Below are 27,672 nucleotides of genomic sequence, written 5' to 3'. Positions count from 1 at the left end.
GAGGGTTTATGGTATTTGTGTGATTAGTCAACGTTTTTAGGAAAATATTCTTACTATAAAGTATTAGGTCATAAAATGTCATTAAAAAATACCTACATGGGAACTTTTTTTATTGTGCTTGGTTTTGGACCGTAGGTACTTAGGTTTAGATTGTACTTGGTGTTTGAACTGAGCTGGATTCTTGCTGTCCACAGATATAATAAAATGACCGACTAGATAATTTTAAAACCAATACAAAAGGTACTTGAAGTTAGGTAGGTATACTCACGTCACTCTCGCGACTCAGGCGCCTGAACAGTTCGTCCGTTTCGAATTTGTTCCTCTGGTCGGGCACCACCCTGGGCATTTTAAAAACGAAACGGGGGGGTTTAGGGGCTTGCTGCTCGTACAGGCCTCCCCCGCACATGGGGTCGAACGGCAACATGCCGGCCGCCATCGAACCCAAATCGTTCATCATCAACATTATAATATTATCTAAGACGATGTGTTCGCGATGCTGGTGAATACAGGGCGGCGGCGGGGTGTGCCCAGAACGACGGACGGACCTTATATGTCGGGTTAATGGGAATTTTTTTTTTAATTTTTTTAATAATTAATAATTTCTATTAGGGGAAAATGTGCACGATCGACCTCGGCAAACGAGCGCACGACGGACGGAGGACGTGTATAGCAAACGGCACGACGACCCGGGACCGTATGCGGTGAGATCGGATTTGAGTGAGAGAAAAAATAAAAATTCCAACAAAAAAACTACCGCCTTCGACCACCGGCCAATCGGAACCGCTGGTGGGCGTGTTCCGGTAAGATCCGCCCGACGTCGGCCCCTCTCGGTCTTAGGGTGGTGTGGATGTACACTACAATATATATATATATATATATATACATATAATAAATATACAAAAAACATTATGCCTACACACTCATATTGTATATATACAAAAGACAGACGGAAGGGCCCTTTAATGAAATCCGGAACTATATGTACACACACACACACACACACAGAAAAGACCTCATCGCTTCAAATCCGCGTACAGTATTATTAGTGTTATTATTTATCACTCCCGGCTCTTCCACCCTCGACCCCAGACCCCTTTTTAAGAAACCCGCCCCTCGCCGACCCCGAGTACGCTAAAGACATTTCGAGCATTCCCACAACGGCACAGTGTTTTACATAATCCTATAACCTATAGGAGAACCCCGTTCGTGTACCTGCCTAAAATGATGAACATTCGTAATATTACTTAAAAAATCAAATTTCAAAATTATTCCAAAGCGTTAGGTACAACGTGGAAATGTAAAAACCATCAAAGACTATAATATTTTTATAAAAAGATCAATTTCGATAACGGCATTTCGGTCACTGTGTTTTAGCCGGAAGCCACGCTGCTGAACTTTTAACTAAATAGGGGGGGGGGGTTATGCATTCCCCAAAAAAACTTGACCGGGGTAGGGTTTTTGTAACAAAAAAATATCTTGTTGTTGCTCACTTTTTTTTTACAAATTTCAGAAAAATAAATATATTATTAGGTGTATTATGCAAATATTAGAAATTGAGAAGCATCCGTGGGAAAGCCAAAAACTATATTAAATATAATTCATTTTCAATTTATTTACTAATTATCATATTATATTTAATAAAGTTATTAAAATTGAGATTATCCACAAATTTACCGGTAAAAAGGTACAAATATTGAATCTTAAGGATTGCATGAGGTCTGTTTTTTGACGTTTTAGACTAAAAAAAACAGACGAAATTTCGACTACTTAGGATTGTCCGATTTCAATTCTAAAAAGACATACGAGTCCTTTGGCAACTTAACTAGGTTGTAAGTAGGCAACAAGTTTTTGATTTTTTGCAATTTTTTGCAATTTTTTATGTAAAAAAAATTGGGTATTAGTTCTAGTGTTATATTTAAAAAATAGTAAATACGCCAAATAACTCAAATCTTTTAACATAATTGAAATTGGACCATCTAAAGTAATCGAAATTTTGTCTGGTCTAAAATAAACCAAAATGGCTTTAACTCATAGGAAGTTCTATCAAAATATTAGTGCAGAAACATTACAATAATAAATCTTTTTTTTTTTTTAATCCTCAAACTTTATCCAATTTAAGAAAGTCCTCCGTCATGGTTGAAGAATGATGGTCATGGTAAATATAGACAAAAGATATGATAGTCGGTAAATAATAAATAGTGACATAGGTCAATAGGTTACGCCATCTAGGATTTAACGTACATACCAATTTGTTCATAAGTGGGTTACTTCGATTTGAATGAACCAAATATTATACTTAGGGCGCCGTCTGACGGGTTTTTCTAGGTTTGTTTGAGAATTGTTACATGAGGCTATAAAGGGTTAAACCTCACTGGACCGATTTCTCAACTCTATTAACAAAATATTGTACTTAAAGGGTACTTTATTAGGCCAAACTATAAAAAAAATTACCCCTTCTCCTTTAAAATCGATGCCAAAATTTTTACAAATTGCTCAACTTAATGTTATATAGCTTCTTTCTTAAAAAAGATATGGTGCCATCTTGAGCTTTTCATAACAATAGAATTTTTGTCCATGAGGGCAAAACTAAAATTGCTGTCTGGGTATGATTTATCATATTTATGGTTGTATGGTATAATTCATCTTTTTTTTTTGTGAATTTTTCCTTTAATAAATTTGTCAGTGCTACGCGGTTTACCTATTGCGAAATTCGTTAACAGTACGTGTCAGACTCATTTTTTTGTATTTTTTATTACTTTTTAACAAGTGTTCACTGAAAAACAAACGACGACAACGCCTCTACATAGCCAAGAGCTCAATACATCTGCTGAGTATGCACACATGCTGTTCGATTGCAAAAACACCGAAGTGGCTTCTTCGTTTTATTGACTTAGTCGTTTCGCGAATTCGGCCGCGTTCTATGGCCTAAGTACAAAACAACTTACGTAGGTATAGTGGATATGATTTTGTAAACAATTTTCCAAGATTTATAAATTTAAAAAAATAAATTCACCGGTACGTTGCCGGGAAAAGAACAAAAAATTGGTTCCTTTTTTAAAATTTTATTTATAATTCACATATACAAATGGGTGAAATATACAAATTAAGACATGCCCTAATCTGTTGTATACGTTTTTTTTTTTATTTACCATTATATTAATGGCTATCCCTGCATACTGCTGCCGGGTGGTGCGTTGCTGCTTTGGGGTTGCTCGAAGAAAAACCAGGCGTGGCTCACATTCTGCTTCAGTAGTGGCCCCAAGGTAGGAGCTTCTTTGTTGTAGCTGCCCGATTCGTATTCGCTCAGGTCTGTGAATCCCGACAGATGACCGAAATTTACCAAGAAGGTTTTGAATATTTCTTTGATATCGTTTTTGTAATTAATGTCCGGATTTTCTACTCTACAGTAGTTGTCGAAAATTGCAATGAGATTTTCCACGGGCGTCAAGGGTATATGGTGCTCTTCGAACTTGCGGTGGATAGCGTACAACACTCGCTTCAACAGTTGGAAATGTTCACAGGGCGAGTATGACGGTTTGGCCAACATCGTCTGGCTCAAGTGGGCGAAACGACACATAATCGTCACGCCCACGCTTTCCACCACGTTCAACGCCCTGACGACGGCTTCATAAGAGTACGGGTCGTCTTGGCCCGGCGGTGGTTCCGGATAGGCCTCCAAGTGTGCCAACACACTGGCTAGGGTTTGCTTGTCAATAACGAAACGGTGTACTAGCAAAAGACAACTCGTTCCGTGATAGACAGTTTCGTCATTGCACTGGGGCGAGCCTGTCAAGTAATCGTACACGGTGCCGGCTCTCAATTCCAATTCCATAAACGCTTGGTCAACGCTAATCAACTTCTTTAAGGTCTCTTTGCCCGTGGCGTTGTTCTTCATGAACCTCTCTATAAACGAACACTGACCGACAAATGAGCACCAGGCGACCACGGCCACCACTACCATTCCCTTAGAGATGTTGTGCATTTTTGAAAGACGGATATTCCACTAGGTCTGCACGACTAGAGCTGTAGGCAGCAATGAATAAATTTAAGCTCGAACTTAAGGCATACAACGCGGCCGAATCCACAAAACGACTAAGTCAACAAAACGAAGAAGCTACTTCGGTGTTTTTGCAATCGAAAAAACAGCATGTGTGCTTACTCAGCAGATGTATTGAGCTCTTGGCTATGTAGGCGTTGTCGTCGTTTGTTTTTCAGTGAACACTTGTTAAAAAGTAATAAAAAATACAAAAAATGAGTCTGACACGCACCGTTAACGAATTTCGCAATAGGTAAACCGCGTAGCACTGACAAATTTATTAAAGGAAAAATTCACAAAAAAAAAAGATGAATTATACCATACAACCATGAATATGATAAATCATACCCAGACAGCAAATTAAACATGGTGAACATTATTGGAAAATCCGTATAATTACAATACTACTTGTAATAAGTAAACGGGATTCAGTTTTGTAGCTGGGAAGGGGTGGGGTTGCACAGAATTTATGGGAAGGGAAATAAGTTCAATTAAAAGATTACTTAATGAACAAAAACAAAATACTTCATTAGAACGTATAAACTAACTGTTAATATAATAAACAGCTGTAATAAAATAATCAGCTGTATAATAGGCTATGGGAACTTTTACAAAATCATATCCACTATCCTACATATGTTGTTTTGTACATGTTAAAAAAAATTATAAGGATGTTTTTTCTAAAAATATTTATTACTTATAATCCTTTAAAATTTCCATAAATTTAATCTTTTACTTTATGACTAGGTTTTTTTTGTATTTAATTAAGAATTGAAAATATAATTATACAGTTATGTATATTTACAGATCAAATTACTATAATTTAAAAAATGAGTAATATAAACCACAAGGCATTAATGATGTTATTTGGGTTTCTTTCTTAATTAATTTTAGTTCAAATATTATGAATTTAAACAATTTACATTATTATACAAGGTATGATTTATAAAACAACTTAATGAAATCTTGGTGCACAGCTTAAACAAGTAAAAATGTTGCGGAACAACCAATAATTATTGGTTCACAGTTATTGTTTGTACATAAAATTTATGTTTATTTTTATGTAACCTTCCAAGTAAAAAACAAAACGTTTTTCCACTTTACTTAGTACTTATATCAACAAATTCCTAACACAAAAAAATTGTTGACTTTATATCGTATTAAATATGTGTTATAACATTGTAGTCACTTTTACACAACGTAGCCAATTTTAGTTTTGCCCTTATGGACAAAAATTCTATTGTTATGAAAAGCTCAAGATGGCACCATATCTTTTATAAGAAAGAAGCTATATAACATTAAGTTGAGAAATTTGTAAAATTTTTGGCGTTGATTTTAAAGGAGAAGGGGTAATTTTTTTTTATATTTTGGCCTTAAAAAGTACCCTTCAAGTACAATATTTTGGTTATAGAGTTGAGAAATCGGTCCAGTGAGGTTTAACCCTTTAAAGCCTCATGTAACAATTCTCTAACAAATCTGGAAAAACCGGCCAGACGGCGCCCTAAGTATAATATTTGGTGCATTCAAATCGAAGTAACCCACTTTTGAACAAATTGGTATGTACGTTAAATCCTAGATGGCGTAACATATTGACTTATGTCACTATTTATTATTCGAGTTTTTTGGCTAATTTACTATTTTTTAAATATAGCACCAGAACTAATACCCAATTTGTTTTACATAAAAAATTTGTGGATAATCTCAATTATCTTAATATATCATTGTAGGGTGAAAACCAAAAATGATTCACATAGGTGGTTTTTTCATCAATTTAGAAAATCGTCAAGAAGTCGGGTGGGCTATGAAATTCAAAAGACCCTGTATTTGTCGATGTTAGGTGTACAATATGATAATGCAAGCTCAATATGTAAGCAAGTTATAGCAATAGCCTTTACATTTGAAATATTGATAAACAAACATTTATATTTCATTTTACCTATATCAATTAGAAATGAATTGCTCTGACTAGTTATATCTACATAGAATTCACCAATTACATTTGAATTTATTGGGTAGTCCAAAAATGGTAATGAATTAAACTTAACTACTTCTAAATATACATTTCCAACAGCCTTTTTAATAATGTCATTACTTGCTGACAAAAAAAACATATCTTTATCATTAACAGTACTTAATACTTATATTCCATTTTTCTAATTGTATGTGTTCGTATTAATTTATAATAAGATTAAGATTTTTTTTAATTAAAAATAAATATTGTCATGTTAATAAAAAAAAAAAATCATGAGTGAATACTTCTAGTGTACCTATCTCAGGATCTGAAATTTCTGGGATACCTTTAATAGCCTATTAGCTGTTGGTGCTTAAGCAAAAGAATAAAATATAAAATAAAAACCTAAATAATTTATGTCTCTTAGAAAAATCAGTATGTTTAATATACATAAATAGTATTTTGAGAAATTTGAATTACTATCTATACTTACTAAAAGTGTTAACAACTGTCAAGGGGCAAGATAACCAATTTGGTTCGGGTTCTATTGCTTTCATTAGCATCAAATCAGTAGCTATGTATTTAACAGGCCATTTACAATACATTTTCCCATCAAGTTTATAAGACCAGTTACTGGGCACGACAGAATACATATTTTCTTCTTCAAAAAGACCAACTAGCCACTTAAACAATTAATAAATTAATATGAATGCATGAGTTGCATAAAAATGAATGTGTAACTTATATATTCATTTTGTTTTAAACCTATAATATTTACAATGGATCAAAGTTATTATTACCTACTTATTATATTTTGTAGAAAAATATTAGATCATTATAATCACCAATCATGTCTTTCTAATCACTCTTTTTAACATTATGAGTAAGATCTCTATAATTAGATTGATTAACTTAAGTTTTATAATTAGTTTTATTATCATAATTATTATTATTGTAGCAATTTGTGTGTAAGCTGATTATTTTAGTATTAAATACAATACTAATTCCTATTAATGTTTTATTATTTGTACTTATACCACTTGTATTTATATTTTGTCCTCATTCTTTCTTAGTCTGATTCCTAATGTAAAAATGTTTGAAATAAAGTTAAAAAAAATTGGTAGGTCCCTATAATAAAAACGTTGAAACATGCATTGCTAGGGCGTAAGTACTCATAGACAAGTATACTAAGTACTTAAAACTTTTATATTCTAAAATTAATAATACAAAAAATAATACCTGTGTTTTTGACGAACCCATCTTGAATTTATTGTGCGTACACAGATACCTACGTTACAACATTCAACTTGACAATGCGATCACAACAGTGTTATACTCGCTGATGGTTTAAATTTTAACACAAGGTAATATTTATGGCGGGCGAATTGGTGATGAAACAAAAACCCGCCAGCGCTGTCCGTTATACAGTCTATTGACAATACTATATAAGTTGTTGTGATGTTGTATCAATTACTGTGAGATGTTCTTCGGCTAAAATCTTTATTTAAAGTCAATAACCATAATTGTTTTTATAGTTAAAATGTATTTATTTATAAACATAACTTATTTCGCGGTTGCAAAGAAGTTTAATTTTGTTTAATAACTTTTGTGACATATCATTAATATAAATATTGAAATATCTATTCAATGTTCCATATTTAACATCGCAGAAACGTTATACTATATGTGTACTCAGATGAACTTCTAAGCAATATATTAAACACAACACCCTGTGAATGTTAAAAATTATATGTTGTTTGTACATCGCATTTTTATGTGTACATTTATGAAGTGTATTAAATGTACCATAAAAGTTATGTAGTGATGTTTACTTTGAGAGCTAAAAAAACAATCGCTGAGACACATCTCAATGTTCTTAAACACATCTTAATCACAATGTTAATCATTTTGCACACAGGGGTTGTTTTATAAAATATACCTTGTTGAATTGTTTAAATTCATAATATTTGAACTAAAATTAATTGAGAAAGAAACCCAAGTAACATCATTAATGCCTTGTGGTTTATATTACTCATTTTTTAAATTATAATAAGTTGATCTCTAAATATACATAACTGCATAATTATATTTTTCAATTCTTAATTAAATACAAAAAAAACCTAGTCATAAAGTGAAAGATTCAATTTATGGAAATTTTAAAGGAATTTTAGTAATAAGTAATAAATATTTTTAGAAAAAACATACCTATAACTTTTTTAACATGTACAAAACAACATACGTAGGTATAGTGGATATGATTTTGTAAAAAGTTTTCCAAGATTTATAAATTTGAAAAAATATATTCACCGGTACGTTGCCGGGAAAAGAACAAAAAATTGGTTCCTTTTTTTTAATTTTATTTATAATTCACATATACAAATGGGTGAAATATACAAATTAAGACATGTCCTAATCTGTTGTATACGTTTTTTTTTTTTTTTTACCATTATATTAATGGCTATCCCTGCATACTGCTGCCGGGTGGTCGGTTGCTGCTTTCGGCTTGGCTGAAGAAAAACAAGGCGTGGCCCACGTTCTGCTCCAGTGGTGATCCCATGGTAGGAATTTTGTTGTTGTAGCCGTCCGATTCGTATTTGCTCAGGTCTGTAAATCCCGACAGATGACCGTACTTTACCAAGAAGCTTTTGAATATTTCTTTGATATCGCTGTTGTAATTAATGTCCGGATTTTCTACTCTACAGTAGGTGTCGAAAATTGCAATGAGATTTGTCACGGGCGTCAAGGGTATATAGTGCTCTTCGAACTTGCGGTGGATAGCGTCCAACACTTGCCTCATTCGTTGGAAATGTTCGCAGTTCGGGTACAACGGGTTGGCCAACATCTTTAGGCTCAAATGGGCGAAACGACACATAATCGTCACACCCACGCTTTCCACCACGTTCAACGCCCTGACGACGGCTTCATAAGAGTACGGGTCGTCTTGGTCCGGCGGTGGTTCCGGATAGGCCTCCAAGTGTGCCAACACACTGCCCAGGGTTTGCTTGTCAATAGCGAAACGGTTGTTCGACAAAAGACAACTTGTTCCGTGATAGACAGTTTCGTCATTGCACTGGGGCGAGCCTGTCAAGTAATCGTACACGGTGCCGGCTCTCAATTCCAATTCCATAAACGCTTGGTCCACGCTGGTCAACTTCTTCAGGGTCTCTTTGCCTGTGGCGTTGTTCTTCATGAACCTCTCTATAAACGAACACTGACCGACAAATGAGCACCAGGCGACCACGGCCACCACTACCATTCCCTTAGAGATGTTGTGCATTTTTGAAAGACGGATATTCCACTAGGCCTGCACGACTAGAACTGTAGGCAGCAATGAATAAATTTAAGCTCGAACTTAAGCCATACAACGCGGCCGACTTCGCGAAACGACCAAGTCAATAAAACGAAGAAGCCACTTCGGTGTTTTTGCAATCGAACAGCATGTGTGCTTACTCAGCAGATGTATTGAGCTCTTGGCTATGTAGGCGTTGTCGTCATTTGTTTTTCAGTGAACACTTGTTAAAAAGTAATAAAAAATACAAAAAAATGAGTCTGACACGCACCGTTAACGAATTTCGCAATAGGTAAACCGCGTAGCACTGACAAATTTATTAAAGGAAAAATTCACAAAAAAAAAAGATAAATTATACTATACAACCATGAATATAATATATCATACCCAGACAACAATTAAACATGGTGAACATTATTGGAAAGTCCGTATAATTACAATACTACTTGTACTAAGTAAACGGATTTCAGTTTTGTAGCTGGGAAGTGGTGGGGTTGCACAGAATTTATAGGGAAGGGAAATAAGTTCAATTAAAAGATTACTTAATGAACAAAAACAAAATACTTCATTAGAACGTATAAACTAACTGTTAATAAAATAAACAGCTGTAATAAAATATTAAGCTGTATAATAGGCTATGGGAACTTTTACAAAGTCATATCCACTATACCTACTTATGTTGTTTTGTACATGTTAAAAAAAATTGTAGGTATGTTTTTTCTAAAAATATTTATTACTTATAATCTTTTAAAATTTCCATAAATTTAATCTTTTACTTTATGACTAGTATTTTTTTTGTATTTAATTAAGAATTGAAAATATAATTATACAGTTATGTCTATTTACAGATCAAATTACTATAATTTAAAAAAATGAGTAATATAAACCACAAGGCATTAATGATGTTTTTTGGGTTTCTTTCTTAATTAATTTTAGTTCAAATATTATGAATTTAATCAATTTACATTATTCAACAAGGTATATTTTATAAAAAGATACCTTAATGAAATCTTCATTGAACTATAACGATTGTAATAGACAATATAATATATTATAGCCATATACTTTTTCTGGTGCACAGCTTAAACAAGTAAAAATGTAGCGGAACAACCAATAATTATTGGTTCACAGTTATTGTTTGTACATAATATTTATGTTTATTTTTATGTAACCTTACAAGTGAATAACAAAACGTTTTTCCACTTTACTTAGTACTTATATCAACAAATTCCTAACACAAAAAAATTGTTGACTTTATATCGTATTAAATATGTGTTATAACATTGAAGTCATTTTTACACAACGTAGCCAATTTTAGTTTTGCCCTTATGGACAAAAATTCTATTGTTACGGAAAGCTGAAGATGGCACCATATCTTTTATAAGAAAGAAGCTATAGAACATTAAGTTGAGAAATTTGTAAAATTTTTGGCGTTGATTTTAAAGGAGAAGGGGTAATTTTTTTTTATATTTTGGCCTAAAAAAGTACCCTTCAGGTACAATATTTTGGTTATAGAGTTGAGAAATCGGTCCAGTGAGGTTTAACCCTTTAAAGCCTCATGTAACAATTCTCTAACAAATCTGGAAAAACCCGCCAGACGGCGCCCTAAGTATAATATTTGGTTCATTCAAATCGAAGTAACCCACTTTTGAACAAATTGGTATGTACGTTAAATCCTAGATGGCGTAACATATTGACTTAGGTCACTATTTATTATTCGAGTTTTTTGGCTAATTTACTATTTTTTAAATATAACACCAGAACTAATACCAAATTTGTTTTACATAAAAAATTTGTGGATAATCTCAATTATCTTAATATATCATTGTAGGGTGAAAACCAAAAATGATTCACATAGGTGGTTTTTTCATCAATTTAGAAAATCGTCAAGAAGTCGGGTGGGCTATGAAATTCAAAAGACCCTGTATTTGTCGATGTTAGGTGTACAATATGATAATGCAAGCTCAATATGTAAGCAAGTTATAGCAATAGCCTTTACATTTGAAATATTGATAAACAAACATTTATATTTCATTTTACCTATATCAATTAGAAATGAATTGCTCTGACTAGTTATATCTACATAGAATTCACCAATTACATTTGAATTTATTGGGTAGTCCAAAAATGGTAATGAATTAAACTTAACTACTTCTAAATATACATTTCCAACAGCCTTTTTAATAATGTCATTACTTGCTGACAAAAAAAACATATCTTTATCATTAACAGTACTTAATACTTATATTCCATTTTTCTAATTGTATGTGTAAGTTATTTCTTTTTAAAAATTGGGTATTCAACAAAAGAATTACTTTCAATATTATTTTGTTCTACAATTCTATTATATTCATCTTGAAGAGGATATCTTGCATTTTTTAAAGTATTTTTAATATTTTGTAAATAATTTTCAAATTTGAAAGCGCTAAATGTGTCCAATGAACCATGTATTTTAACAAAATGAAATATATGAATTAACCCATGAACGTTGTATGTGATGTATTCCTCACCATAACGTTCTGCATATTCTATCACAAACTGTCTTAGTAAATTATTGGCCAACTCATTATAAGTAATACGTGTTTCGTTGGACACGAGTAGTCGAATTGCACAATGCAACAACATAAAATGTTAATAAATTGTCTTTTGTAATTTCCCCTTTTAAACAATAGGGCCTGAATACAGCAAAAAGGAACGGAATTCTACCGCCTTCCAATACTCGAGTTCTTCTAAAGAACGAGATAGTCTGTAAATTCTTTGGGTGAAATATGATTTTAAATGTTCGAGTTCTGAAGATATTTCATTTGTTACAAATCTGGAAGTGTAGTTAAATTATTGAAATTAATATTATGACCATCAGACATTTTAGGTGTAGACTCTATGACTTGGATAGTTTCCTGAATATCCTGGAATCTTGTTTTAGGTACTGCCACTTCTTTGGCTGGTAAAATTGAGCGCTTTTCAATTATTACCCGTTCAAATTGTCTTCTTGACATTGATCACAATGATTTTCTTTTCTTTAACTGCATTCAATTTGATTTTTTTTTACATTAAGGTGGATATCAAAATATGATTATAAAAACAAAATGTTAACAGGTTTTCTCTCATCACTACCTTAAAAAAATAAAGACACATATCTAAAGAATTCCTCTCTAATATTAGAAATGATTGATTTAACTCTGAATCTAATAATTAAAAAGCATAAGTACGCCGTAAAATTATAATAAAGAATCGTTTAGTGTGGAAAAACTCACTGTCACTACCATGTCGAAACCACTCTTTTAAATTTTCTTCAAAGGTGATATCAGTGAAACTGAAATTACTTCTACCAACATCTAAAAAATAAATATAAAAGATATCAAACAATAGTTAAGCAGCATAGATAGAAATATACACGGAATATTTAGAAACCTTATTACTAATTAGATATAATAAATTTTACCTTTAATCATATTTATCAAGTTAAGATTTTCAAGACGGAAGTTGTTTCGGAAGCCAGTCCATGAACACTGAGAGGACAGCTCATTAGTAAATAAACGCTGTAAAATACGTTTGACAAAGTTTTTTAAATGTTTTCCGCCTACTGTTGTGATAAAACTTTTCTAAAACAAAATAAATTATTGATTTTAGTTAATTTATAACAACGATTCAATGAAATAAAAACATAAGTAAGTATAAATACCATTTTCCCACAAAATTCTGGATTATTTATCAATTTATTTTCAATTTGTAGAACAGATTGAAAATCCTTTAAAGGCAACAAAGAGTAAAATTCTTCATATGACGAATCCGGGTGTATTAGTGATGTATTTGATGTTTTATCTTTTAACATTTTTTCAACTCTGTCCATTCTTGCATCAATTCGTCTTATATATGCATAAATACTTTGTAATAGACTTCTACTTTGTATGTCTCCTATTCAAATGAAGTTATTTAAGGATGTATTATACATATAATATATATGTAATGTATCCGGCTCTACTCATAAATTCTTTAATAAATAAATAAATGACTTAAACAGAATTTATATAAAACTAACTAACAGACCAATCATTAAATTTAGTATTTTTCAATAAATAAAATGATACTTAATGATAATTGTCTTTTAAAAATTAGTCTTAATAAACCATTTATTATGATTTAATATAATTGATTAAGATTCAGAAGCTAAACTATATTTAAGCTGAAACAACTATTTGTAACGTAGCAACACACCACACGGCTGTACCGAATAGGAAACACAACGACCGAAAAACCACTAACAAAAAATCGGCCAATGGGATTGCGGGGTTTTTATGAAAACAGCATAAATACCGACCGCAATCCCATAATCGGTACAGTCTGCTTCCAACCATCCGGGTATCATTATACACTGGATCAACTGGAAGCCGACACCTCAAGTATCAACTACCAGCATCGTCGACAACTCCAGTATCAACCACCAGTAGCAGCGAACGGCATTTGCAGCAGCCGCACCATCCACAGCCGTACCAACGACAGCGGCACCCGCAGATTCACCGCCGACCACTTCCGGTTACAACGACGGACAACCTGAATAATCCGACTACGAAAACCGTCCTTCTCAGGGCGAACAATTGAAAGAGCCACTTATTCGAGTTGCGCTCTCCTCCCGGTGAATCAAGTCCGTAGGCGCTTATTAGAGCTGCCCTGCGTACCGGCGAGTCACCCCCATCATACCCCCCACACATTTATACTTCCGGTAGGAACATAGATTCCCCTTTTGTGAGGCCATTTCCCCAGTGTGAGTGGCTAACTTATTCGAGTCCTGCCCTCACATATACTTACTGTAATAATTCTTGCTTCTATTTAATAAAAACAACCGTGATACCATACGCCAGCATTATTACATTAACGATACGGCGAAGCACCCGCATCATATTTTATAAAAAAAATTACTGGATTTACTTAAAAATCCTGTAAAATACATATTTGCTAATATCTATTTAACTACTTTTCTTTACCAGTGTCAGAGTCATCATGTTTTCGAGATATTTTTTTTCTTTTTCCTCTACCGAAGCTTCTTTCTGATTCTGAAGATAAAAATATTTCCCTTTCTTTTTTTTGAGCTTCTTCATAAGTATCTACATAAAGAAAATAATAATTATTTTTGTAAGTATTTATATAAAAAATTAAATAAATATATATATGACTTCCTAAATAAAAGTTAACAAGTATTATAATATAATACTCGAGTATAGTATAATATGACACATTATGATAATCAATCCCCAAATTTCAGATCCCAAGCTAACTCATAACTAAGTTTTTTCTCATACTTTTTTTTGCCTTTGATTAACATGGGAAATTTTAATTTTTCATTAAAATAATTCTAATTTGAAAACCAATAAAAATGTATTTAGTTAAAAAAATATTATTTTTAAGCTAATATATTGACACTTTGAAATCACTCATTTGATCATTTACAATATTGTATATAATATTATAAAACTAGATTTTATCAAGTTACAGCTCATTGAAATCTATAACTTTGTAACTTCCTAAAAAATCAGGAAATGTAAAAAAAAAAGTTTGCAAGTGTCATACTTCAACTAATAAACAAAATTTAAAAAATTTTAATTTTATTTATAAAATTAATTTATTTTAAGATTAAGATTTTTTTAAATTAAAAATAAATATTATCATGTTAATAAAAAAAAAAGTCATGAGTGAATACTTCTAGTGTACCTATCTCAGGATCTGAAATTTCTGGGGTACCTTATTTAAATAGGCTACTATAAATTAGAAGGATAAACCGCGCCGTAGGGAAAAAAGTGGTAAAATGTTCTTTAGTTCTAAATTATATAGGATTATATTATAATGCTATTTATGTAGAATAATGATATAATATTATAGACATTTCTAAGAGTTACGCTAATTATTTAATATATTACATATAAAATGCATAAATTATTTATGTAAGCTAATGCTATTAACCTAACTGTTAATAACCTTTTAGCTGTTGGTGCTTAAGCAAAAGAATAAAATATAAAATAAAAACCTAAATAATTTATGTCTCTTAGAAAAATCCAGTATGTTTAATATACATAAATAGTATTTTGAGAAATTTGAATTACTATCTATACTTACTAAAAGTGTTAACAACTGTCAAGGGGCAAGATAACCAATTTGGTTCGGGTTCTATTGCTTTCATTAGCATCAAATCAGTAGCTATGTATTTAACAGGCCATTTACAATACATTTTCCCATCAAGTTTATAAGACCAGTTACTGGGCACGGCAGAATACATATTTTCTTCTTCAAAAAGACCAACTAGCCACTTAAACAATTAATAAATTAATATGAATGCATGAGTTGCATAAAAATGAATGTGTAACTTATATATTCATTTTGTTTTAAACTTATAATATTTACAATGGATCAAAGTTATTATTACCTACTTATTATATTTTGTAGAAAAATATTAGATCATTATAACCACCAATCATGTCTCTCTAATCACTCTTTTTAACATTATGAGTAAGATCTCTATAATTAGATTGATTAACTTAAGTTTTATAATTAGTATTATTATCATTATTATTATTATTGTAGCAATTTGTGTGTAAGCTGATTATTTTAGTATTAAATACAATACTAATTCCTATTAATGTTTTATTATTTGTACCTATTTGTACTTATACCACTTGTATTTATATTTTGTTCTCATTCTTTCTTAGTCTGATTCCTAATGTAAAAATGTTTGAAATAAAGTTAAAAAAAATAAGTAGGTATCTATAATAAAAACGTTGAAACATGCATTGCTAGGGCGTAAGTACTCATAGACAAGTATACTAAGTACTTAGAACTTTTATATTCTAAAATTAATAATACAAAAAATAATACCTGTGTTTTTGACGAATCCATCTTGAATTTATTGTGCGTACACAGATACGTACGTTACAAAACACAACTTGACAATGCGATCACAATAGTGTTATACTCGCTGATGGTTAAAATTTTAACACAAGGTAATATTTATAGCGGGCGAATTGGTGATGCAACAAAAACTCGCCAGCGCTGTCCGTTATACAGTCTATTGACAATACTATATAGGTTGTTGTGATGTTGTATCAACTACTGTGCGATGTTCTTCGGCTAAAATCTATATTTAAAGTCAATAACCAAAATTGTTTTTATGGTTAAAATGTATTTATTTATAAACATAACTTATTTCGCGGTTACAAAGAAGTTTAATTTTGTTTAATAACTTTTGTGACATATCATTAATATAAATATTGAAATATCTGTTCAGTGTTCCATATTTAATATCGCAGAAACGTTATACTATAAGTGTACTCAGATGAACTTCTAAGCAATATATTAAACACAACACCCTGTGAATGTTAAAAATTATATGTTGGTTGTACATCGCATTTTTATGTGTACATTTATGAAGTGTATTAAATGTACCATAAAAGTTATGTAGTGATGTTAACTTTGAGAGCTAAAAAAACAATCGCTGAGACACATCTCAATGTTCTTAATCACATCTTAATCACAATGTTAATCACTTTGCACACAGGGATTGTTTTATAAAATATACCTTGTTGAATTATTTAAATTCATAATATTTGAACTAAAATTAATTGAGAAAGAAACCCAAATAACATCATTAATGCCTTGTGGTTTATATTACTCATTTTTTAAATTATAATAAGTTGATCTCTAAATATACATAACTGCATAATTATATTTTTCAATTCTTAATTAAATACAAAAAAAACCTAGTCATAAAGTAAAAGATTCAAGTTATGGAAATTTTAAAGGATTATAAGTCTTAAATATTTTTAGAAAAAACATACCTAAAACTTTTTTTAACATGTACAAAACAACTTACGTAGGTATAGTGGATATGATTTTGTAAACAATTTTCCAAGATTTATAAATTAAAAAAAATATATTCACCGGTACGTTGCCGGGAAAAGAACAAAAAATCGGTTCCTTTTTTAAAATTTTATTTATAATTCACATACACAAATGGGTGAAATATACAAATTAAGACATGTCCTAATCTGTTGTATACGTTTTTTTTTTTTTACCATTATATTAATGGCTATCCCTGCATACTGCTGCCGGGTGGTGCGTTGCTGCTTTGGGGTTGCTCGAAGAAAAACAAGGCGTGGCCCACATTCTGCTTCAGTAGTGGCCCCAAGGTAGGAGCTTCGTTGTTGTAGCCGCCCGATTCGTATTTGCTCAGGTCTGTAAATCCCGACAGATGACCGTACTTTACCAAGAAGCTTTTGAATATTTCTTTGATATCGTTGTTGTAATTAATGTCCGGATTTACTACACTACAGTAGTTGTCGAAAATTGCAATGAGATTTGTCACGGGCGTCAAGGGTATATAGTGCTCTTCGAACTTGCGGTGGATAGCGTACAACACTTGCTTCAACAGTTGGAAATGTTCACGGGGCGAGTATGACGGTTTGGCCAACATCGTCTGGCTCAAGTGGGCGAAACGACACATAATCGTCACGCCCACGCTTTCCACCACGTTCAACGCCCTGACGACGGCTTCATAAGAGTACGGGTCGTCATGGTCCGGCGGTGGTTCCGGATAGGCCTCCGCGGCTTCTATCACACTGGCTAGGGTTTCCTTGTCAATAGCGAAACGGTGTTCTAGCAAAAGACAACTCGTTCCGTGATAGACAGTTTCGTCATTGCACTGGGGTGAGCCTGTCAAGTAATCGTACACGGTGCCGGCTCTCAATTCCAATCCCATAAATGCTTGGTCCACGCTGGTCAACTTCTTCAGGGTCTCTTTGCCTGTGGCGTTGTTCTTCATGAACCTCTCTATAAACGAACACTGACCGACAAATGAGCACCAGGCGACCACGGCCACCACTACCATTCCCTTAGAGATGTTGTGCATTTTTGAAAGACGGATATTCCACTAGGCCTGCACGACTAGAACTGTAGGCAGCAATGAATAAATTTAAGCTCGAACTTAAGGCATACAACGCGGCCGAATCCACAAAACGACTAAGTCAACAAAACGAAGAAGCTACTTCGGTGTTTTTGCAATCGAAAAAACAGCATGTGTGCTTACTCAGCAGATGTATTGAGCTCTTGGCTATGTAGGCGTTGTCGTCGTTTGTTTTTCAGTGAACACTTGTTAAAACGTAATAAAAAATACAAATGAGTCTGACACGCACCGTTAACGAATTTCGAATAGTAAACCGGTAGCACTGAAATTTATTAAAGAAAAAATTCACAAAAAAAAAGATAAATTATACTATATAACCATGAATATAATATATCATACCCAGACAACAATTAAACATGGTGAACATTATTGGAAAATCCGTATAATTACAATACTACTTGTAATAAGTAAACGGGTTTCAGTTTTGTAGCTGGGAAGGGGTGGGGTTGCTTAGAATTTATGGGGAAGGGAAATAAGTTCAATTAAAAGATTACTTAATAAACAAAAACAAAATACTTCATTAGAACGTATAAAATTATTAACAGCTGTACATATATACTTTACTAAGCTTTCATTAAGAAACAAAACCTTTTAACAAGCAGACACTTACAGATTAAAATTAGGAAGCTTTTTATTAAAACGTATGTTTGGAGTGTTTTGTTATATGGTAGTGAGTCTTGGACCTTAAGCACTCTTGATAAAAAAAGAATAGAAGCATTTGAGATGTGGACATGGAGGAAAATGATGAAGATCAGCTGGAGAGAAAGGAAATCGAACATGGAAGTGTTAAATATGATAGAAGAACCAAGACAAATTATCAGAATGATGGAAATAAGAAAAACTAAGTTTTTTGGACATATTATGAGTCATAACACGTTAATTACAAATATTATGGAAGGGAAGATAAACGGGTAAAGAGGAAGAGGACGGCCGAGAGAAACAAATCTGGGGAATATGAAGAAGCTTAAGCAGCACTCAGAGCTTGGGATCTGGAACTTGACCTTTTTTTACTGTGAGGTTTTTGTTGGGGATATCTTTACTTTTTGCGGGCTTCAGTATCGTGGGCGAGTTTTTTTTATAATAAACCACGTGACAAACGTAACAAGAACAAAGAACACTGCTACATTGTCATTCGTGTAAAGACGAATTAACAAAGACACAAACTACGACCAAATGATGGTTGACACGGGAATCAACAGCGCCCTGTACCGGTTGTAGCGCGGCGAAGGTCATTAATCCCCACCTAGCGCATTAATTTTGAGAAAATTGCAATTTTCAGATGTTTCCCTTTACTTACACTATAAGACCCACCTTTGGGACAAATTTCACGTTTCTACATTTCAAGTGATTTTATCACTTTCAGATTTAAAAATTCCTGTAAACCTGTGACCTTCCCGTCCCCACTATGCCCCGACCCAACTATGCTCCGTTTCCACTATGCACCGACCCCACTGTACTGGTTTTTTTTTTTTTGCAAAAACTTAGTGGACCAAATAACAAATATACAATATCTTGTTATATTTTGTTGGAATGGTCGACGATTCATGTTTCAATCGTTTGTACTCCATAGTTTAAATTATAATCGCTTATTCTCAATAAAATTAATATTTATGTATTATATACTTCCATTAAAGCAATCTCACACAAACTATTTATACTTCACAGATTATATTACTTCAAAGCTATATTATACTTCTATTTTACTAGATTGACAATGTACAAAATAAAATGCAACTAAAAAAACCTTTTCATAGATCCTTAAAATGTAAAAGGTGGGATAGTGAAACGGGTTTTACCATTTAAATACATTAGAAAATCGCCGTTTTACTGCCTCATCCTGTATATTAATTTCTTGTTATTTTCTAAAGAAAAATCGATTTTCTTACATTTAAATTAAAATAAATCGTATACTGGTACTGTGATGGAGAAAACAACAAATTTTACCTACATATATTACTTATTAGTTAAATATTACTAACGTGTATAACCACTAGCAATCGGCTGTTGCCTGTTATTTAACAATAAACTTTTATGGAGATTTTAAAAATTGTGTTTTTTTAATAATAGCATAGGAGCAGTATCATGATGTTAAATGTTCACGAGATTTGATCTAGTCATAAAATAAAGTATTATCATTTATGACTTAATTATTATTAAAATTTATCTTAATAGTAATAGTACATAGTAATAAAATAATGAAATGTTTTATACAAAATTAGAGCTACAAGTTGATAAACTAAAAAATTAAAATTAGCACGAAGCAGATTATCTAATATTAGACAATTTAAACAATCAAGCGTGAATCTCTTTAAATGAATAACAGTATAACAAAATGCAATACATAAGTTTTCCTTTAAAAAAATTGTGTAATAAAAAAACATTTTGAGGCGGTATACTGCATAAAAACCAACACTTAATCTGAATCCAAAAAACAACAGTCCTCTTCATTATTTGCAGGTAATTGGACATTATATATTCATAGTTACACTTCGGTAACGCAGTCTATAAAATAACGAGATAACGACAGTGGTTTTGTCGTATCAGAATCATTAAGTGTCTTAATAAGTACACATATAGGTTTTTTTCCCAATAAATCGAGTTTCTACTATAATCAGTTACACGATTTAGTCGCCTGTGATATCATGTAATAAACACAATATTATGATACCGATCATTGGGCCCTAAGCTAATCTAACACGGATAGACGTTACCAACTGATAAATTTTAGTGTCTGTTCGTTTCTCACATCTGGTACACCGGTTTTCAATTAAAAAAAAACTGTAGTGCCGAATTTTGTTCCCGTTTAATATGTTATGGGTACATATGAGTTCCAACTACTGGCAAATTTTCAACCCACAAGTTTCAAAATTACCGCTAAAAACCCCGAAAAACAAAAAAAATTGTACCCCTCCTAGGGGGGTGGGAAATGGGTATAGTTTAAGTTTGACACAACTGACGTGTGCGGGCATACCTAATAATTATTTCTTATACATTTCAACTCGATCCGACTATTTTTCTCGAAATTATAGCCAGTAAAAGTTATAACTTAAAAACTCGTACGGTTTTTTTTTTGTTTTTTCAACTTTCGTCTGTGAAGAATTAAACTTTCTCAACTTTTACCCCCCCCCCCAAAGTACCAACTAGATGAAATTTGCGATTTATAGAGTTGCTACTCGAAGGAATTGATCCAGTATTAAAAAAGTTACAGTGTATACAGATAAAAAATCAGTAGAGTGGGGTCGGGGCAAAGTGGGGATGGAGCAAAGTTGGATCGGGGCACAGTGGGTGCGGGGATGTCACAGGTTTACGGGAATTTTTAAATCTGAAAGTGATAAAATCACTTTCGAAAAAACGCTTCGATGCAAATCGGTAGTTAGTATTTTCAAGCCAGTACAGTCCAAACCATGCACAGTATAAACCAGCAAAGTTAGAAAGTATTAAATTGAGGTGCTGTATTTACAAATAAGCATCAAAGCGTTAATTTAAAAGTGATTTTATTCAATTTTATCACTTTTATTTATAATAATTCCTATCGACCTGTGACCTCTCCGTCCCCTCGTTGATTTGATTCCTTTATGCCTATACTCTACTGTACTAGTCTTCTGGGATAAAATCACTTTTAAATTAACGCTTGGTTTGGACTGTACTGGCTTGAAAATACTAACTACCGATTTGCATCGAAGCGTTTTGTCGAAAGTGATTTTATCACTTTCAGATATAAAAATTCCTGTAAACCTGTGACCTCCCCGTCCCCACTATGCCCCGACCCAACTTGCTCCGTTTCCACTATGCCACGACCCCACTGTACTGGGTTTTTTTTTTTTTGCAAAAACATAGTGGTCCAATTACTACATATACTTTGTCTTGTTAAATTTAGATGGAATGTTCGGCGATTCATGTTTCAATCGTTTGTACTCCATAGTTTCAATTATAATCGCTTATTTTCAATAAAATTAACACTTATGTATTATATACTTCCATTGGAGCAATCTCACACTAACTATTTATACTTCATAGATTATATTCTTTCAAAGCTCTATCATACTTCTATTTTACTAGATTGACAATGTACAAAACAAAATGTAACTAAAAAAACCTTTTCATAGATTCTTAAATTGTAAATGGTAGGGCAGTGAAACGGGCGATTTTTCCATTTAAATAAATTGGAAAATCACCCGTTTTACTGACCCACCCTGTATTTTAATTTTTTGTTGTGTTCTAAAGAAAAATTGAGTTGCTAACATTTAAATTAAAATAAAAAGTCAAATTTCGACCGTAAAGGAGTAAACTTTTTTAACATTTACCCACCCCATCCAAAGCACCAACTAGATGAAAATTGTGATTTATAGAGTTGCTACTCGAAGGAATTGGTCCAGTTTTAAAAAAGTTACAGTGCATACAGATAAAAAAAAAACACACATCAGAGTAAAACCAAACCTTTGCCACTGTGCTTCGTAGCTAAATATAAAATACTAATGATTAGACATAAAAGGGGTTTGCATGTATATGTATATGAATTAGTATAGTGACTTTTAATTCAACTTCCCAAAATAGTAATATAATTATATTTAATTATTTTATTGTTGTAACTTGTAGTATTTAATAAGATTGCAGTAGTGAATACAAACACATAAAACTACTAACTATAAGTAACTATTGACTGTGTCTAGTTATAATATATATGTATTTTGTTTATTACTGGATATCTTTGATTCTAATTCACATTTCTTCAAAACGCGTTCACACTTTTAGATTCCACTAACAGCATAATTCGCATAACAACCTAACCTCCACTTTTTTCATTATTTCTATTTCTAGTGATGACTAAAGAAAAAAAAATTATGAGTCATTTTTATGAAACCACTTTATTTTTAGTTTATAAGTCTGACAACATAATTCATTGGAGGTAGCTTCAGCTTTAATTTTTAAATTTAATAAGTGTACATGTAATCTCTTTTATTATAATTATCGGATAGGGACTTGAAAAAAAAACGATTATTGATTATTGAACTGTATAGATTCCTAATGTTTTAATGCTGTTAATTTTTCATACACTGATAATATTTTTATAAACAAAATTCAATTAACTGTAGATAAAAAAAATGTCTTATAAATTATAAAATAAGTTGACATTTGTATGAAACATGAAAATATGAGTCATAGCTAATGTACACACAATATGTTCTTCTTCTACATCGTCTCAGCGTGGATAAGTAATTTTATTAGATTTTTGTAATATTACAATTAGTTTTATATTATAAGTGAAAAATTATATTATTTTGTGGGAGGGTGTAAAAATTTAAGTATCAAAAACACTTGCATTTAAGACTATTTGAACAATGCAACTTAATGTATTTTAACTTTATTGAATATTTATGATTTTTTTTTAGAAATTTACTATAATACACAGGTTTTTCTATTCGCATAGAGATCATAGCGATAACGTATCCTAAATTTTTGTTTATCATAGTATATTTTTAACAACAACAATTCGCATAAACAGCACCGTCGTGACCTAAATTTTTATTTTTTTGGCTATCAAACCGAATTTGCGACCGCATATTTTTGTGCTTAAATACACATTTGGAAACAATAATATGTTTTCAACGAGCTTTTTTTTTTTGTTGAAAAATCACATTTTTCGTAGTGTTACAAATTAATAAAAGAAGTTGCTCTCTTAAATTATGTTCGGTATTAATCTAACAAAATCTAGGCACAGTGTATTTTTATTTTCTGTGTCCTATATTTCCCTGTCTGCAATATTATAATTTATGTTAAACAAAGGTCTAAAAAGAAACATACTACATTTATTTAATTTCTACATTTTTCGTATTTTCTTGTTTGAACATTTGAATTTTATTGCATGGCAATATACCATATTGTTACAGATATTGTAGCAAAGAATGATTTTGTATAACCACCAATATCAATACTTATAAAACATTCACCTACGTATGTCTTATATTCTAGATAATACATTTTTTATCATTGTGTTCATATTTTCCGATCTCTGAATATAATATTTTAATTCATCTTCATTATTTAATTTGATTCAATTAAAAAAATAGTATCACTATAGGTACATGTTCTTTACAATCTAATAAAATGTATTAACTATAAATGTTTACATTGGAACAATTTGAACAATAATTATGTATCTTAACGTACAAAATAGTTATTCGTCATTGTTAATGTAACATAGTTCACACATTTGAGTAAACAAACGACTAGCCAAAATTTGTTTAAGTAAAACAACTTATTTTCGATAAACGACAAACCATAATGTAATATCGTATGGTATTTGCAATTTTTGGGTCATAGAATAAAATAATAAAGCTATACAAAAATTGTGGAAAAAAACTTTATAAAATTAAAAAAAAAACGTATTGATTCGTTATGTGTAAGAAAGAGATTTACTGATTATAAATAATATTAGCAATCAATGATTTCAACTAAAATTGAAATGCAAGTTTAAAAAATAAAATATTAATGATTAGACATATAAGGGTTTTGCATGTATATGTTTATGATTTAGTATAGTGACTTTTAATTCAACTTCCCAAAATAGCGATATAATTATATTTAAATATTTTATTGTTGTAACTTGTAGTATTTGACAAGATTGCAGTAGTTAATACAAACACATAAAACTACTAACTATAAGTAACTATTGACTGTGTCTAGTTATAATATATATGTATTTTGTTTATTACTGGATATCTTTGATTCCAATTTACATTTCTTTAAAAATGCGTTCACACATTTAGATTCCACTAAGAGCATAATTCGCATAACAACCTAACCTCCACTGTTTTTCATTATTTCTATTTCTAGTGATGACTAAAGAAAAAATTTGTTTAAAATTTTTAAAATTACCGCTAAAAACCCGGAAAAACAAAAAAAATTGTACCCCCCCTAGGGGGGTGGGAAATGGGTATAGTTTAAGCTTGACACAACTGACGTGTGCGGGCATACCAAATAATTATTTCTTATACATTTCAACTCGATCCGACTCTTTTTCTCGAAATTATAGCCAGTAAAAGTTATAACTTAAAAACTCGTACGGTTTTTTTTTTTGTTTTTTCAACTTTCGTCTGTGAAGAATTAAACTTTTTCAACTTTTACCCCCCCCCTTAAGTACCAACTAGATGAAAATTGCGATTTATAGAGTTGCTATTCGAAAGAATTGGTCCAGTACTAAAGAAGTTACAGTGTATACAGATAAAAAAAAACACACACATCCAGAGCTGCACAAGTAAACCAATACCTTCTCGCTTTGCATCGAAGCTAAAATAGTAAATTAGCCAAAGAACTCGAATCTTTTTATAGAAATGAACTTGGACCATATCAAAACGTAATCAAAATTTCGTCTGGTCTAAAATAAACCAAAATGGCTTTAACTCATAGGAAGTTCGATCAACATATTAGTGCAGAAACATTACAAAAATGAATCTTTTTTTTAAAAATATTTTTAGAAAAAACATAGATACCTATAATTTATTTTTACGAGTAAAAAAAAATACTGACATCGCTGAGTAGTTGGTGTGATACAAACAAATTATACTTGAATGTTTCTAAATGTAAAGTTATTACTTTCACTAGAAAACGTTTGTCTTTATTAAACAAGTATTTTTTAAATGTTGTTGAATTAGATCGAGTCAACCTCGTGAAAGATTCGGGTGTATATCTAGACTCTTCTTTTTCATTCAATGACCATTATATTCATATTCAAAATAGAGCGTCGTCAATGCTAGGGTTTATTATGCGAAGCTGTAATAATTTTGATAATCCTATAGCCCTCAAATCACTATACTGGGCCTTTGTTAGATCAATTTTGGACTATAATTCAATAATTTGGTCTCCTTACACATCAGGTCCAATTCATTCGCTAGAGGCGATTCAAAATGGCTTTTTGAGAATTATAAGTATCAAATGTAATATTCAACGTTTGCCTCACACTTCATATGAACCATTATTATCATATTTATACATTGATACTCTTCAGGTCAGAAGGGTAAAACATGACATTTGTTTTATATATAATCTTTTAAATGGTTATGTTAACTGCCCGGATTTATTGTCTAATATTTCTTTTTTAGTTCCTGGTCGTACGATTAGACAAACTAATACTTTTTATGTGCCATTCCAGCGTACCTCATATGGTAAGAACACCACTTTAGTTAGATCTACGCAACATGTAAATAATTTCAACATTGACATGTTTATTTGTAATTCTTTTATTACGTTTAATTTATATATTAGTAGTTTAATAACTTAATTCATTGTACCTACACATAAACCTTTATCTATGTAAATATTTTATGTTCCACATATAATTTGTCATTGGGCTCGCCCGTTTAATAATAATAAATAAATAAAACTATTTTTTCAACGTGTCCAAACTCTTTTTTACACAGAGGTCCAAATTTAGGTTTCCAAATGATAATGTGTTAGGAATAAAATGCGCTAGCATATATTATAATACAAAAACGATAAAGTGTGTGTAGACAGCACACGGTTAGTAAGTACTATTTGTTCTTGCGTCTTATTTACCTTAAATTCGTACCGGTATGAAACAACATACGTAGGTATAGTGGATATGATTTTGTACAAGGTTTCCCAAGATTTATAAATTTGAAAAAATATATTCACCGGTACGTTGCCGGGAAAAAAACAAAAAATTGGTTTCTTTTTTAAAATTTTATTTATAATTCACATATACAAATTGGTAAAATATACACAGTAAGACATGACGTAATCTGTTGTAAGCGTTTTTTTTTTTTTTTAATTTACCATTATATTAGTGGCTATCCCTGCATGCTGCTGTTGGAAGGTCCGCTGCTGCTTTCGGGTTGCTGGAAGAAAAACAATGCGCAGCTCACGTTCGCGTCCAGTAGTGTTTCCAGGGTAGGATGTTCGGTCGATTCGTATTTGCCCAGGTATGCTAATCCCGACAGATGTTCGAACTTTTGCACGTAGGCTTTGAATTTGCTGTACGAATTTACTCTTCCACAGTAGTTGTCGAAAATTGTAATGAGATCTGCCACGGGTGTCAAGGGTATATGGTGCTCTTCGAATTTTCGGTAGATAACGTCCAACGCTTGCCTCGACCGTTGGAAATATTCGCAGGGCGAGTATAACACGTTGTCCAACATCATCAAGATCAAATTGGCCATACGACACATGATCGTCACGCCCACGCTTTCCACCACGTTCAACACCCTGACGACGGCTTCTTCACAATACAGGTTGTATTGATCCAGCGGTGGTTCCGGATAGGCCTCCAAGTGTGCCAACACAATGGCCAGGTTTTGCTTGTGAATAGCGAAACGGTTGTTCGACAAAAGACAATTCGTTCCCTGATAGACAGTTACGTCATTGCACTGGAGCGAGCCTTTCAAGTAATCGTACACGGTGCCGGCTCTGAGTTCCAATAACATAAACGCTTG

General features: G+C 31.9%; 2 protein-coding genes across 3 annotated transcripts in view; both read right to left on the bottom strand.

Moving 5' to 3' along the window:
• LOC126839604 (protein big brother-like) overlaps positions 1–683 on the bottom strand; it is a 28,891-nt gene extending 28,208 nt beyond the window's left edge. Inside the window, exon 1 of the mRNA XM_050574997.1 lies at positions 269–683. Within this exon, the coding sequence (XP_050430954.1) occupies positions 269–463 (195 nt within the window). The 5' untranslated portion in view covers positions 464–683. The remainder of the gene's footprint in view (positions 1–268) is intronic.
• A 2,419-nt stretch (positions 684–3,102) lies between these two features.
• On the bottom strand, positions 3,103–9,416 carry LOC126839600 (uncharacterized). Of its 2 annotated transcripts, none has more exons than XM_050574992.1 (2): positions 9,069–9,416; positions 3,103–3,786 (listed from the first exon to the last, which is right to left on the bottom strand). In XM_050574992.1, exons 1-2 carry the CDS (start codon positions 9,262–9,264, stop codon positions 3,164–3,166), a joined length of 819 nt encoding a protein of 272 aa, XP_050430949.1. In that variant the 5' UTR covers positions 9,265–9,416; the 3' UTR covers positions 3,103–3,163. The 2 variants fall into 2 exon arrangements, with proteins under 2 accessions (XP_050430949.1, XP_050430950.1); XM_050574993.1 differs by having other exon boundaries at positions 3,103–4,007; positions 9,290–9,395.
• Positions 9,417–27,672: the final 18,256 nt, after the last annotated feature.

Source organism: Adelges cooleyi, unplaced genomic scaffold (assembly GCF_023614345.1).
Source record: "Adelges cooleyi isolate 19-005CV unplaced genomic scaffold, UGA_ACOO_1.1 ACOO_flye_CR_arks_rails_tigmint_CR_PRNA_307, whole genome shotgun sequence".
Taxonomy (NCBI): domain Eukaryota; kingdom Metazoa; phylum Arthropoda; class Insecta; order Hemiptera; family Adelgidae; genus Adelges; species Adelges cooleyi.
Note: the sequence above shows the minus strand (reverse complement) of the source record. Positions and strands in the feature narration are given on the sequence as shown.

What these genes read in the sequence shown, in the direction of transcription:
- LOC126839600 (XM_050574992.1), bottom strand. Translation starts at nt 9,264, where the DNA reads ATGCACAACATCTCTAAGGGAATGGTAGTGGTGGCCGTGGTCGCCTGG. An exon ending in CGTGTACGATTACTTGACAG is followed by an intron (nt 3,787 to 9,068) that starts GCTCGCCCCAGT and finishes ATTACTTGACAG; the next exon opens with GCTCGCCCCAGTGCAATGAC.